This window comes from Telopea speciosissima, chromosome 7, assembly GCF_018873765.1.
Source record: "Telopea speciosissima isolate NSW1024214 ecotype Mountain lineage chromosome 7, Tspe_v1, whole genome shotgun sequence".
NCBI lineage: Eukaryota > Viridiplantae > Streptophyta > Magnoliopsida > Proteales > Proteaceae > Telopea > Telopea speciosissima.
In genome coordinates, this window is record NC_057922.1 from 9454463 (window position 1) to 9469840 (window position 15378).

Consider the following 15378-nt stretch of genomic DNA (forward strand, 5'->3'; position numbering starts at 1 on the left):
AATATTGCATTAAATAACTTTAAACTTTTTAAAATCTGTCTTTCATTCCTACATTAAATATCTATGAGAATAAGACAAGGATTGATTAAAAGAATGTTACAACGGCTTAGTTGATTAGTTCACCACTTTGGCAACAAAAAGTTACACCCTTTACAGAATTTGTTGAAAATCACATCAAAATTATATTAGGATTAAAACACAAAAAGAAAAATATATTATATTTTATTTTTTGGTAAACAAAAAAATGTTATAAAACATCATCCCTTTTATGCGTTTATTAGTCATGTGGCATAAAAAATCGCTAACTGACAAAAAAATATAAAATATAAATAAGAATTTCTTTTCCGTAAAATATTTTAAGCAAAACATACACAGCGGCCTAAATGGGTGCGGTAGGCGGATAAGGCATAAGCACGTCAGAAATAAAGAAACAATTCTGCTTTGGCCATCTGAAAATAAATTTGTAACAGTTTTCTTCGACAGATGAAACTACAGATTTAAAGTCTGATGCCCAGCTTTGCTTATAACAAGGTCAATTGTCAAAGAGAATCTCAACAGCTCGAATGGCCTCACCAACATTCATACCTAAATAACACAACTTGGATGGCTGAATCCAAAGCCCAACTTGATGAGGTTTACTATTTCTGTCCATTTTAGATCCCAATCAGTCCATTCTTCCCTTCAGGGTCCTCTCTATAACTTCCGTCGGAGTACTGCAGAACAGAAAAGTACAGAAATCACACAAGTATGAATTAACCCAAAATAAAAATCTAGTTGGCCCACCAAAACGAGTGATCTATCTATCTGTAAGAAACAACCAAGAGACGGAGCCATTGTTGAAGTTTGACAGAATGTAACATACTATATTACTATCATACATAGATCTCCCAATGTTCAAACCCTCCAGACTGCTGGCTATTCTGGATGGTCCACATTTCTTTATTTTAGGTGACAGACGAGAAAAATCAAATCACTCATGAATACGCAGGATTCTTCAAAATAGTAGTAAGATGCCAAAATGGAAGAGCACATTTTTTTTTTATAGGTAAGAAAGAGGGGGGGGGGGGGGGAGATGTGAACCAGGAAGCTTGAACCCAAGACCTCCTGGATAGTGGATACAGGAGCTTCAGTATAACTATGTATTAACAAAAGGACTCGCATCCAGCAAACTTTATGAAGCTAAATTGCTCTTTTTCAGTCCTTGACAGCTGACTCCCCCAGTAATGAAAGAATTAATATAGAACTCTCATGCATCCAGATACAGGATTTAGGTAGGAAAAGAAACAAATAAAGAGTGCTTACACAACAAAGACGTGTCCACCCCATCCACTCAAACAGTCCCGATCCACAGAGGCAAGCAGTGCCTGAGAAATAGTCTCAAATAGTTCTTCCGCTTCCTGAAAGACAATTCAAAAGAAAGCACTTGGGATAATTGAAAAAATTACCATGGTTTGGAAATTGCAAGATTCATCAAGGATATAGCCATGATCAGCAGTCTTAAAAAATCACTCGCAGCCGCATGATTTTCAACCTACTCACGCACCTCATCACGCTAGAAACTCCCCCATGTGGAGAAAAAATGTAGCTTTTGTTTTGTTAGTACTGGAAAACTGTACTAGACTTTATTTCAAAGGGAAGAAATGAATTCATCATGCTCTATTAAGTTTGGAAGCAATGCACCCTTGCCATGTTTCCAGGGACAGGGATTGGATAGGAGCCAGCAAATGCTGACTTGGTGTGGTTAGAGTAGGCCTAACCTTGAAACCATGTTCCTCCTGTTTCTTTTACAGATGAAACCATGTGATGCAATAGCACTTCCATGGCTGGACCGACTTGACCAAGTTTGGAGACCTAGACCGAGAATAACAAGGTCCAAACCTAGCTTTTGGTCCACTAGGGATATATAGGCGTTTAATTGTTTAGGGGTTAATTTTGTCATTTGATATTTATTAATATTTTTTCTCCTGTTTAGCCAATGATAGAAATTGTAGGAGATAAGAGTTTGAATTCAATTCTATTTCAGTTTCAGGATACGATTAGGATTGTCAAGTCTTTATATTTGGATGCATGTAGCCATTGATTCTCAGAGTGGATGAAGATTTGTTTAGTCTTAGTGATGGAGTGCTGTTGTGACAAAACCACGACTTTCCGCTGCTTCTTTCTACTGTTCCCTCTCTGATTTCTTCACTTCCAGGAGTATTCTCTTCTGCTCCTCCCTCCTTTTCTGTACCTGTTTCCTCTTTTTCTCTGAGTTCAAGTTACTTTGCTGCTATTCCCTGTACTGGCGGTAGAGTTTGTCTGAGAAAAAATTGCTGGAACTTCATCGAATCAACTCAGATCGCCTGAAATTTTGGGAAATGGTCTCTCCTATTGGGTGACGTGACTGCAAAGTTTGAGGCTGAATGGAGTTGGCTTTGGGAGATCTGAATTCATTTTCCAAGTTCCAAGATGCTACTGTTCACTCCACCCTGTCCATCTTTTGGGAATTTCAATTCACTTTCTGGTTGTTTGGATAAAAAATTAGTTGTTTTCAAAAGGTTTTTGGGTTAGAAATCTAATCCTAAAGTACACCCATAGTGCATCTTTCAATTAACTGTTATGTACATGCTTTCTGTTTCTGACATTATAAACAACCCCTCCACTCCAAGGCCTTTTCAGAATAGCCCTCCACTCTAATTAGAAATCCGCTTATAGTCCCAAGCAAGTCTATTTTATCTTCCAAGTCCTAGATTGTGCTGAAATTACAGTTTTACCTCTCTATTCAAAAGTCGATCCTGTTTTAACCCAGACTTTTCTGAACTTCCAGGATATCCCTTTTCCTTCCAATTTAATTACCCCTGTCCCAGGGTACTTTATTTCTTCAAAAAGGGTTCAAAACTGTTCTGAATATTTACAAAACTGCCACTAATCATTCAATTTCAGTTATTTGTCACTTGTGGCCCATAGTGATCCAAATTTAAGGGTTGTGTAACCCAGGGTTGAATTAACATGTTCCTTATATATTTCTTATATGTGGGGGGAGTTTGAATTATTCTCCTCCCCCCCCCCCCAATGATGTATGCAAGCATTAATAAAAACATGACTGGTAATTTATCAATTTTGATTTTTACCAACTTGCCCATATGAATTAATTTTGGCTTGTTCTGTCATTTTCAGCTTATATTCCACATCCTTTATTTTGATTCACAAGAAGGAAAAGGAATAGAGAAGCTAACTAAAGATTCCTTCGGAAAAAAAAAGAGAGCATGTTTTAAGAGATCAAAAGACAACTAGATAAGTCTACTCAACAAATTGATAGTAGATATCAAGTTTCTAATTCTGGCAAAATAAGTAGTAGTGAAATAAGAAACGAACCATATCAGGCTTGTACATCGACTCACAGGCACCATAGAGGGACTCTGACGCAGTACCAGCAACAACAAAATCTTTGGCCAGCTCCCTATAGATAGAACAAGACAACATCAGCACCCAAACAAAACAAAGAACAATAATGTAAGCATTTCAAGATGTGCACAAGGAGCACTCCAAACTAGACAAAATGTAGTTGACCAAAGCATTTATAGAAACATGGGTCTCCCTCCCCCCCCCCCCCCCTCTTTTTTCTTTCTGTACGAAGGTGAGGGAAGAAACAAATTATGTAGCAAGCAACATTCAGCCGAAAACTTGGGTAGTGGAGGTGCAAAGCACAAACAAATTGAGTTTCATTATTCACTAACAAAACTGAGAGAACCTGATCATGTAGTCCTACAACCATTTTGTAGACTGCAATTGTATTGCTGGTCTAGTTTGAGGGGGAATAGAGTGTAAATTGTTTGTACAATTACCAGTGTAGAGCAGAAACTGGACTCATAGTTAATTAAACCAGAGACAATAATAGAAAACAATCATAACCATGTTTTCTTGCACTTAAGTATTAGTAACCACAATTGAATAGCCAATGTATAATACCAAGAGTTGATGCTGATTAAAAAAAAAAATTTACAACAATAGACAATCTGATGTATATTATGGCTGCAAAGGTCCTATGTGACCATCTCTCAATTACGAGGTTTAGATACAAATGTAAGTTGTAAAAGAATTGATGTACAACAACCAACCAGTTATTGTAGCTATCCAACTACGTTTCACAAAATTTCCCCCATACGTAATGTCATTATATATATATATATAATCAAGTCGATTTTTCTTAAGAATAATCTCCATCCCGAAGGCCAGATCAAACACAGATGGCTCTTGCCCAGCTTGCATATGTTCCACATGATACATGGAGTTAGAATAAGATTGTACACCAATACTTATCTGAAGAAAAATGCTTCCCTTTTTTACTCTACATGTATCAACCAAATGTTTCTCTCTTTTATTTTTTCCTCTTTACCTCTCACTTCATTGACACAAATGTAAAAGATATCTCAACCAATAAAAAGCATGCATGAACCCCTTGAGAAGTGATGGCAATGGATGACCTTAATATCCTTTCCTGTTAATTCAGTCCCTCACCCGGAAAGGAAGTAACTAAGTTAGATCTAATTCCATGCTTCTCACATACGCTATTCCCATTTTTCTCTCTCTCAGGTGGTTTCATCCTATGTTAGCCTGAAATGACAGAGAACTGAAGCTTTCGAACAGCTGCAGCAAGTATTAATTCTACTCCTCTTGGAATAAAGCATTAGAGTTCATGCTCAACATAAATCTGATTATGACATAAAAAGTTGGAGAATCTGAATTCAACGGAGAAAGTGAACCAAAAATTCTGATTTTGAATGGGTATAAAATCCAATCTTTTGGGTAATGGGCCCAAATTGAACAATCCAAACTTTGTTAAATCTTTGACCCTCCCCCCCCACACACACAAAGACACCTAATCACGGATAAGTTTATTAGTTTGGTGTATAATTCATAGTTGTCACGGCGTCATGGCGATCCAAGTCGGTGGAGGGGTGTCACGTCGAAATATCGACATGTCGCCTGCCAGGGCGAGCATGTCGATCATGTTTTATTTTTTATTTTCTCTATTTTTAATGTTTTAATAGATGTATACTCAAGCCATGTTTTATTTTTTCTCTATTGTTTCTCAAGTTTTAAGAAGATAATTCAGAAATCGAAGAGGGAAAGAAGAAATCAAAAAGGGAAAGAAGAAATCGAAGAGGGAAGAAGAAATCGAAGACAAGAAGAACAAATCGAAGAGGGAAAGAGAGGCAGGAAGAAGAAATCAAAGAGGGACGCCATGGCGTAGGTCGCTATGCAACCTTCTCCAGCGCCAGGACGCCATGGCGGCGCCTTGGTGACGCCATGACAACTATGGTATAATTACAACCTTTTGTGATTATGGTGAATTCTAATGAATACATGAGAGTTCTCTAATATAGAAGAAAAAAGTTTCTGAAAAGAAAATTCAAATAATGGTACAAAAACTTGCAAAAAATAATAATAAATAAATCCAGAAATCAAAGAATATTTCAAGCACTAGAAAGAACTCAAAAGAACTTTGAATGAGTATATGTATGCCCCAATGTTACACAGGTTCACTTGTGAGTATTGTGTAAAGGTAAAGTGTCCAAGAGTCAAATCCACCCAATGCTTATAACTTAGGACATGGGAAATGTGTCCAGAAATGGGAATGGGTATATGAACTCAGCTAAACTATGTCAAAAAAGGTGGGGTACCGTGTCCCCTTTTATAAAAGAACTATAAAACATTTAAGCAAAATTGATAAGAAAAAGACAAAATCATGGATGAGGATTAAATATAAATATTTAGAATAGGGAAATAGAACTTTTTGAATAATGCAACATAGGACCAAAGGAGCCACAGATTTGTCTAGTAGCAGATATAATATTAACAGAGGACACAATATAAGATTAAGAAACAGCAGGAAAGAAAATAAACAGAATTTAGAGAAGAAATCGAATTTCAAAATACAGGGGATACGAGCATAGTTGTCAAGGCATCCAGGCGCCTTGGTCGCCTAGTTGGTGTCGCCTTGATTTTGGACCTTCTCCAATGCCTTGGGTCGCCTAGACGCCGTGACAACTATGGATATGAGAGAGGAGAAATCTGATGTCTCAAAAGCTGACCACCACCGAACTTCAGTCAAATTTTCACCAGGATCAGACTTATTAATCGAATGTTAAAATCCACATTTCTCTCACTAAATATGGGGCACAACTAGATCTTTTAACAGAATAGGGTGGAACAGAGAAGGGTATGAAGTACGATTAACAGATAGTATTGAACAGAAGTCCAGCAATCTGACCTGGAAAATACAACTCACTCAGCCTCATCCCAACTAAATGGCTCGGCTACATGAATCCTTTTTCTCCGATCAGCTCTATTCAAAGCCATACTTGTAACAAGTCCTAAGCTATGCATGTCTTTCCTCACCACTTCTCCTAGAATCACTTTAGGCCTACCCCCAGCTCTTTTATTTCCTTCAATCTAAATCAAATCACCCCCTCTGTACTAGAGCATTCAAAAGCCTACATTGCACATGCACATGCACATGCACATGCACATGCACATGCCACCTCAAACGACTTTCTCGCAGCCTATCATGTTGGGATTATATATCAATAAAAACTCAGTGAGGACAGCTGAGAGCAATACGATTAGAGGATTTCATATTATAAACGAAACTCAGATCAGCAAATAAGATTAGAAAATAGAGTATTCCAAGGGAAAGAAGAATAAATTTGACCTTAGAAATGAGAGGTTCTGGTCTGGGAAGATAGATTTGATAGCAGAGAAGGAGAGAGAAATTGAGAGAAAGGGAAAGAAGCTGTTGAGGCTCAGTTGATCAGCACCAAGAAACCACACAATTTTCCAAAAGGGAGAAAAAGTACTGGTATTTGAAAGTCGGCCATATGTATCAAGCGACAGGGACAGTTCTGCCACTGTTAGATTGTCAATCTGTTTGTGGTAGCTTGTCCCCTTTATCCTTATCCCTTTTCCTTGATCTGAACTAGAGCAGCATGTCTGTAGTTCAGTCCATACTGATCCCATGATCGATCGATTGACTGGAGTGAAAGTCCTCTCCTCTTTAAAAGTCTTTCACTCACTGAAGGCCTATGGGGCAAAGAGATATTACTTCCACTGCTACTGCTTCTATGCCTACTGACTGCTACCCGTCCAGATGAGACCTATATCATTGATGTCGGTGAATCCAGGTCGTCAATGTACTGTCTTCATTTCCATCTACTCAAATCTATTCCATTCTTCAATAAAATCATGAGAAGGTTACAAGTGCTTGAATAGACAAAACTTGGTTGATTTCCTTCTTACTCCACAAATCTTGGATGTAAAGAAGCCGATCATTGCTGATTTTAATAGTGAGATGAGTTGTATTATCGTAACATTAAGGCAACGATCGTGGATGTTGATCCAGTGGTGGAGATTTGTTCTCATCATAAGACTCGAGGAGGAGCGGTTTCTAACAAGGAGGGAATAATTCAGAATTGGTTTGATTTGGTTTGGTCCATATCTGAACCTTTTTCTGGTTCAAACAAGGTTCAGTCAATTGGGTCACTTCCAGTGACCATGCTCAATGAACCAGCATTATTGATTCAAGTGGTGGATTAAGTTTAGTAGTTTAATTTGATTACTTTTATATTTATTGGGTGGCAGGAATATAGGGATTACATAAACTCAGTCCAGATTGGTTCGTTTTATTTATTTATTACAACAACTCAGCCTTATCCCAACTAAATAGGTTGGCTACATGGATCCCAGAAGAAACAGAAATGATAATATAAAATAAAGGGAAGCACACACAACAATGAAACAAACTCTAGGGCATCGACCCAACTTAGCTACGAACCGCATCATAACCCCTCAACATTGAACCCCAGACCTTGAGTAAGGAGTGTTTTATTTATTTATTAAAGAGTTTCAATTAAGTAATTATTTTCTATGAGATGGAGGGTAGATAAGAGTCGGATAAAGTTAGTTTCTGAGTGATGCAGATTCATCATCAAATAGGGCTTGTTTCATTGGGAATAAGTGTAGGGTTGGGATATATATATGTTGGGCCTTTGATCCCACGGGTTTCTAATGTAATAGGCCACTTTTATGGACCTAAAATATGGGTATATAGGTTGCATACGGGATTAGCCCAATACTTAGTTTATTTTTATGTTTTTTAATTGAACCGGTTCAAATTGGTTGCATCCAATTGGTTCAATTTAAGTGATCATGTGACTTGGTTAAGTGATCATGTGACAACTTAAGTGGTCATGTGATGTAAGTTGGGCTGGATTAGGACTCTATAAGTCCAGCCATGTTTTGAGTCTATTTCTTTTAGTATTTTAGTTTCCTAGTTGGTTTAAGTTACCTAATAGCTTAGGGATAAGGTTAGGCCATTCCTTTTTAGTGTCTAAGTCTATTTTTGAGTCTTCTATATAAGTTTGTAAGGGAGGCCAGCATTATATACGAATTTGATTAATAAAAATTAGCTCTATGCTTGCTGCCTTTGCTCCATCGTGAGTGTGCCTTGTGAGTAATATCAAGGTTGAAGGGATTGGTGGACTCCGATCGACTTCTTGCATCTTGTAGATCGGGAGGTCTTTCTTCTTATTCAATCGAGCTTCTTCAAGCTACTGCTGCTGCCTTTGAAGGAGATCAAACTAGTAAGTAATCTTAGTTTCTTACATATATCCTTCCCCTCTTCATCCTCTAACCTAATCCACACCCCCCTCCATCCATCAAACCCTACTTTCCATTAAACCTGCAACTCCTACCTCAACTAGGACTCCCTCATAACTACAGATCTGGCCATCAATTTCGAACCATACTTCCAGCCTATATTCTCCGCACCTCTCCCTACACTCGACCTTAAACACAGCACTTAGTCTCCACTACAACCCCTCCATTCCCCCACTCCATTAAACCTAAAATCTGCAACTCAATTCTGTCCATAATTGCAGAATTTTAAAACCTTCCCAAATCCTATTATTTTTATACCATATTGACCCCCTAAACCTGCCCATTAATACCCTATAAACCCCTTTCCCAATATCCAACCCAAACCCTAGGAATTGACCTAAATCCTAGTGCTGTCCATTCGAACCAGCAGCCCCTTTTGTTGTTTGGCTCCTAGTAGGTCTCCTACCTAACTAGGACTACATTAAGGGGTATCAGAGCTATGGCGGAGGGAAGCTCCAACCAAGCCTTGAAAGACCCACCTCCCTTCGTTTTCAAGACCCAAGTTCGTCTACCCAATGGGAGCACAGCCATCTTAGTTGTTGATGAGAGGAGACGTAACAACATTATTTCACAATCCGTGGTGGATATGTTGTCCCAATCAGGAGAGATTTGCATCGAGCCTACAGGTAAAGTCTGTGTTGAATTTAGGTGTTCTTCATATCATGATGGTGCTTGGTGTAAGACGGTACCATCTCCAAGGAGCTTTATTGTAGTAGGTTGCAATTGGTTGGACGAGCGACAAGGTTGGATTGAACCGGAAAACAACTTGTGTGTCCTACCTGATCGACAGCGTCTATACCATTTGTTTAGTCTAAAATGATTACAACCAAAGGTGACCACATCGACTGTACAGCCATAAGGACTATCGAACATGTCAACTCAAATGCAAGTGACATCGATTGTGTTTGAAGTTTCACCTATGGCAGATGCACCAACAAAAGATTCTACTAAAGCGGTTTGTGTTGAAGAGATTCAAGAACCTATAGCTAAAGAAATTCAAGAAGATCAAGCTGCACCAGTAGTTGAGATCATGGTTGAGAAGCTCGGCCATCAAATTGATGTGGAGGTCCAACACACAATGGTAGAAGAAACTACTGAAGAGGGCAAAGTAGACAAGGCTGAGGACATGGAAGATGAAGTGGTGATTGACAACACTCCACAAGATATCATCGACATCCAAGATGTTGTTCTTGAAGAGGTCGAGCACATAGAGTTTGTTATGCCACTATGGTTCTTTGAAGAGAACGCTCCACGCATTGAAGACTTTATCCCTAATGTTCCCGCTTCATCGAAATTCTGTTTGTGGATGGTCAAAGCTGCTGATCACATGTTGATTCCCTCTCATCATTACAAAATTCGAGGACGAATTTTTTCAAGTTGGGGAGAGTTGATGCAGATTCATCATCAAATAGGGCTTGTTTCATTGGGAATAAGTGTAGGGTTGGGATATATATATGTTGGGCCTTTGATCCCATGGGTTTCTAATGTAATAGGCCACTTTTATGGGCCTAAAATATGGGTATATAGGTTGCATACGGGATTAGCCCAATACTTAGTTTATTTTTATGTTTTTTAATTGAACCGGTTCAAATTGGTTGCATCCAATTGGTTCAATTTAAGTGATCATGTGACTTGGTTAAGTGATCATGTGACAACTTAAGTGGTCATGTGATGTAAGTTGGGCTGGATTAGGGCTCTATAAGTCCAGCCATGATTTGAGTCTATTTCTTTTAGTATTTTAGTTTCCTAGTTGGTTTAAGTTACCTAATAGCTTAGGGATAAGGTTAGGCCATTCCTTTTTAGTGTCTAAGTCTATTTTTGAGTCTTCTATATAAGTTTGTAAGGGAGGCCAGCATTATATACGAATTTGATTAATAAAAATTAGCTTTATGCTTGCTGCCTTTGCTCCATCGTGAGTGTGCCTTGTGAGTAATATCAAAGTTGAAGGGATTGGTGGACTCCGATCGACTCCTTGCATCTTGTAGATCGGGAGGTCTTTCGTCTTATTCAATCGAGCTTCTTCAAGCAGCACATCTTGTAGATCGGGAGGTCTTTCGTCTTATTCAATCGAGCTTCTTCAAGCTGCTGCTGCTGCTGCTGCCTTTGAAGGAGATCAAACTAGTAAGTAATCTTAGTTTCTTACATATATCCTTCCCCTCTTCATCCTCTAACCTAATCCACACCCCCCTCCATCCATCAAACCCTACTTTCCATTAAACCTGCAACTCCTACCTCAACTAGGACTCCCTCATAACTACAGATCTGGCCATCAATTTCGAACCATACTTCCAGCCTATATTCTCCGCACCTCTCCCTACACTCGACCTTAAACACAGCCCTTAGTCTCCACTACAACCCCTCCATTCCCCCACTCCATTAAACCTAAAATCTGCAACTCAATTCTGTCCAGAATTGCAGAATTTTAAAACCTTCCCAAATCCTATTATTTTTGTACCATATTGACCCCCTAGACCTGCCCATTAATACCCTATAAACCCCTTTCCCAATATCCAACCCAAACCCTAGGAATTGACCTAAATCCTAGTGCTGTCCATTCGAACCAGCAGCCCCTTTTGTTGTTTGATCTTGTTGTTTGGATCCTAGTAGGTCTCCTACCTAACTAGGACTACATTACTGAGTTAGTCGGGACTCCTCCAAAGCACCTGCTATGGCAGGATTTCCTTCTCTGTTAAGATGTTTTTTATTAACTTATTATTTTACTAAGTTAGGACACTTACAGCGTAGCCCATCTCTCTCTCTCTCTCTCTCTCTCTCTCTCACACACACACACACACACACCAGCCTCTCTGCGAAAGCAGGGGTAAGGCTGCGTACATTATGACCCTCCCCAGGCCTCGCAATGGCGGGAGCCTCGTGCACTGGGTACGCCCTTTTTTTCACATTCTTCTACCCACCACAAGCAGAACTACCGTTTTGATTTACATCTGATCACAATTACAATGAAACACATTAAAATAAAAATCCCACCCAATTGACTCCAATCAAATTGAATTTCTAATATTTAAGTCCCACCACAGCCTGACACCATGTCAGTAAACTGCCATAACTTTACAAAAATAGCTAGGAATCACAAAATCATTGTCCCATTTGAGAGGTAACTCAATAAGATTTGAAAAGGCATCAAAATCAAGCCACATAGATGAGTACATCATATAATGACTCAACTCAAAAAGAAAACAGCCATTTTGTCCCAGGCATGCATGAATTCCTTTGAATTAAACATGGACTTTTGAAGAACACCATTATTTGGTGCCAGAGATGATTCATAATAAAATTCTTTTGAATTGGTAGAGCATCAGTCAATCTACACTATTTTCTCATCAAAGTTCTTGCCTAACAACAAAAGTAACTAGCTGCTCATTTTAAGGGGTCTGGATGTATTTAGTGGTAAAATGTTATGCAACAATGAAGCTGTACCTAGGCGGCATCCACAATGTTGGAAGATGGGGCTTTTGACTCAAACTTAGAAATTCTAACCATATTTTACAGTTCATTTCTTCCTCTAGAAGGTGACAATGCTGCATTATAGAAATTCTTTACGAACCCACATTAGACAACTTTTTTTTGGAACCGGGATCCTTGAAGAAGACCACAGATACCCATCAAATTTGGAATCTTCCTCCATTAGAATCACAAATAAATCTAAATGTGCAGCTTTGACACAAATATTTGCAAAATGTGGTAAACTAGTTGAAAATTCTAAACAGCCTATACTCTTTTCTATGCAAACACGACACCAACAATGAGAAAGTTTCATGATGAGTGTGAACACAACAAGAAATCAGGACTAGATGATAAATGACATGGTTTCATCAGGTTGCCTTTGTCATTCAAATAATTGCACTATCTGCACAGAGAGTGACACATTCCTACCCACAATCTACATATAGGGGTTAGCATAAAATGAATAGCAAAAAATTATAGCATTTTTTAAATCCAAACCAAATAATGGCTTCATCAAATGTGACAGTACAAAATGATTTTAAGAGGAATGCAAAAAATTTATAGCTGCTCAAGATCCATCGCATGTAAGCAAATTTCAAACAATAACCATCAGATCATTAAGATGTGAAAGGAAGAAAACATACTTTGCACCAAGTGAATCCATTGTGCAGATGAAAGGCTTGTCATCGTCTCCCAATCCAGCAATCACAGGTTGGACGAAATATGGCCCAAATCTATAACAAGAACCACATGCATGTCTTTAGCGGCGTTATCTTTATTGTTTCAGATTGCAACACATAAAATAAAAATTTAGGATAGGCGACAGTGAAATTTTATTGCTAAGGAAACCAAATAATACAAACTACAGCATAGACTGAAGGCCACAAGAAACAGTCTAAACTATTAGGTATCCTCCGGGATATATAAAATCCCAAATAACCCCATCCCTAGCCAACTTGTCTGCTAAGGAGTTGGCTGAACTTCATCACCAAGAAAAAGAGAACCCTCCTTACACCACACGATAACAATGATTTGACAAAAGGAAATATTGCAAACATTCACTAAGCATGGCTGAAGCATACTTTATACAATTTTGAGGCCAAAATAATCAAGCAACTCATCCAATGATGGGAAAAAGAAGCCTATGCAAAAGGAAAATGCCATACTATAGTGTCAACAATTATCCTGGAATGTGACACATGTCAGGCAACTCATCAACATTCAAAGCTCAAAACTTATCAAATATCTTGGTTTCAACTATAATTCAAAATTAGATCACAGATTCACAAATCAGATGCCTAGTATGTAAATATAAATGAGTGGAGAATCCTATGTAACAATGACAAATGTATTTTCATTTACTAGCCATACCCACATGGGTCAGAAACTGAAAGCATATCCACTTCACCGGACAATCCATTTTTCCTCTAATTAAAAAAAAATGAAAGAGAGTGCATGCATGCTCATACAAAGAAAATATATATGTAACAGCATGAAGAGGAAACATAAATATATTTCCACCCTTGTAACTGCCTACCAGAAGAATGTACATTTTATACAAATATACATATGTTTCCAGATGTCAATTTATCAGGCCCTTTTTTTTCGACACTAACGTTGATGTCCAAGATATTGTTCAGTGGTACCAAAAATATGCTATTCACATGTACCATGTAGAAGGCATCCATATTTTTTAAACAACAGATACTCTTCTTTGGGCTGATCTTTCCATTAAGCCACACTTGATAGCAACATATATTATCAGAGACTATTTATTCAAAGAAAAATAACAAAAACACATTGAGTCATCCTACAAATCTAAACAACATAATGACCTAGCCAAAGGTGGCATCAGCTCAACCCTCCTAAGTATATGAAATATCTTGAATTGAACCAAGCAGATAACACCAACAACTGAACAGTAAAAAGTAATAGTGATTCCTTTGAAACCTTGGTTACAGGGAATCAACAACTTCACAAGGGGATGCTGAAGCAAAAAATTTAACAAATCAGGAGACATATTAGGTTATGAAAATGCATGCAAGCAACGTGTCCATGTTACGTAACTGCTTTAAATGCTTCAGTTCTGGCTTCTAGCAGGAAAATTAGCCAAAGAGTTTATCAAACATGTCTAAGCAGCCACAGTTAAAATTTTCCAATCAGGTTTAAAGTTTGTTGGACATTCCGACAGCTCAGTAATCCATCCTATAAAATTGCCCTTAAAATGGGAGATGAATTGTCCACAACAAAAATGAGCAACAGCAATGTTTCCTACTAAGTCAAAGCGAGCTGAATCCGATTCCCCAAGACTGAATTTTTTGAGTTTGGACTAAAAGCCATTTACAAACAGCAGACATCAACAACAGCACACAAGATTTTAGCGATTAAAACTTAGCCCAATAAAACTCTTCACTGTAGAACATCATTTTCATTGTTAGAACCAACCTTTTCTCATATAGAATAGCAGAAACAAGACTGGAAAAAGTCTCCGGCTTCATATCCCTCTCTTCTCTGAGATGATATAGTTTGTGACGGAAGACAAGTCGCTGATACCTTTGAAATTGAAATGAAGATTGTAATGAAAACAATTAGAAAATTTTTCTTTCAAGATGAAACAAAAATAAAAACTCAAAGCAAAGCGAAGCAGTGACTCCTACAGAGTTTGGGCATCTGTGGCAAGCCCAGCGAGTCCGATATAAAGTTTTTCGTGAATCTTGTAAATCCTGGGGAAATCGGTTGCAATGGTCTGAAGCTGCACACCTAGTCGCCGATCACTGGCAATAGCAAAGCAATTCTTTCCTACCATTGCTACAAGCGCACTGCCATTATATTCAAAAATCTGCGCAAAAAAGAGAGAAAAGAGATCAGTTAAAAGTCTGGATTGAGTTGCCCTAGCGAACTCGAGAAGACTGTAGCTGGTCTGAGACAAATAAGGGTTTCAAAGAAGAAAGATCCACTCAAAAGAGAAATCTTACCGACATTGGGGGACAATAGAAAGATCAAAGGTGAGTAGATGAGACTTAGAGATTAATCTCTGAAGGGAGAGCAGAAGAAACGCAGGGAGCAGTCTCAGATGAATCTTGGTTACTCTCTGCAATGTTTTTCTGTTTTTTTGTTTGAAGAAGCAAGGTGTCTTGGGCACAAAGCCAAATGCGGGTCATTGCGGTCGGACCAACCACAAAAACACAGCGGGTGCGGGTGGTGCAAAGCGCAACT

General features: G+C 38.4%; 1 protein-coding gene across 1 annotated transcript; it reads right to left on the reverse strand.

The window, feature by feature from the left end:
• Nucleotides 1-423: 423 nt before the first annotated feature.
• On the reverse strand, nt 424-15197 carry LOC122668834 (proteasome subunit beta type-3-A-like). The gene is made up of 7 exons (XM_043865380.1): nt 15138-15197; nt 14820-15001; nt 14608-14715; nt 12807-12896; nt 3355-3439; nt 1303-1397; nt 424-713 (listed from the first exon to the last, which is right to left on the reverse strand). Exons 1-7 carry the CDS (start codon nt 15141-15143, stop codon nt 665-667), a joined length of 615 nt encoding a protein of 204 aa, XP_043721315.1. The 5' UTR covers nt 15144-15197; the 3' UTR covers nt 424-664.
• Between the last annotated feature and the right edge of the window lie 181 nt (nt 15198-15378).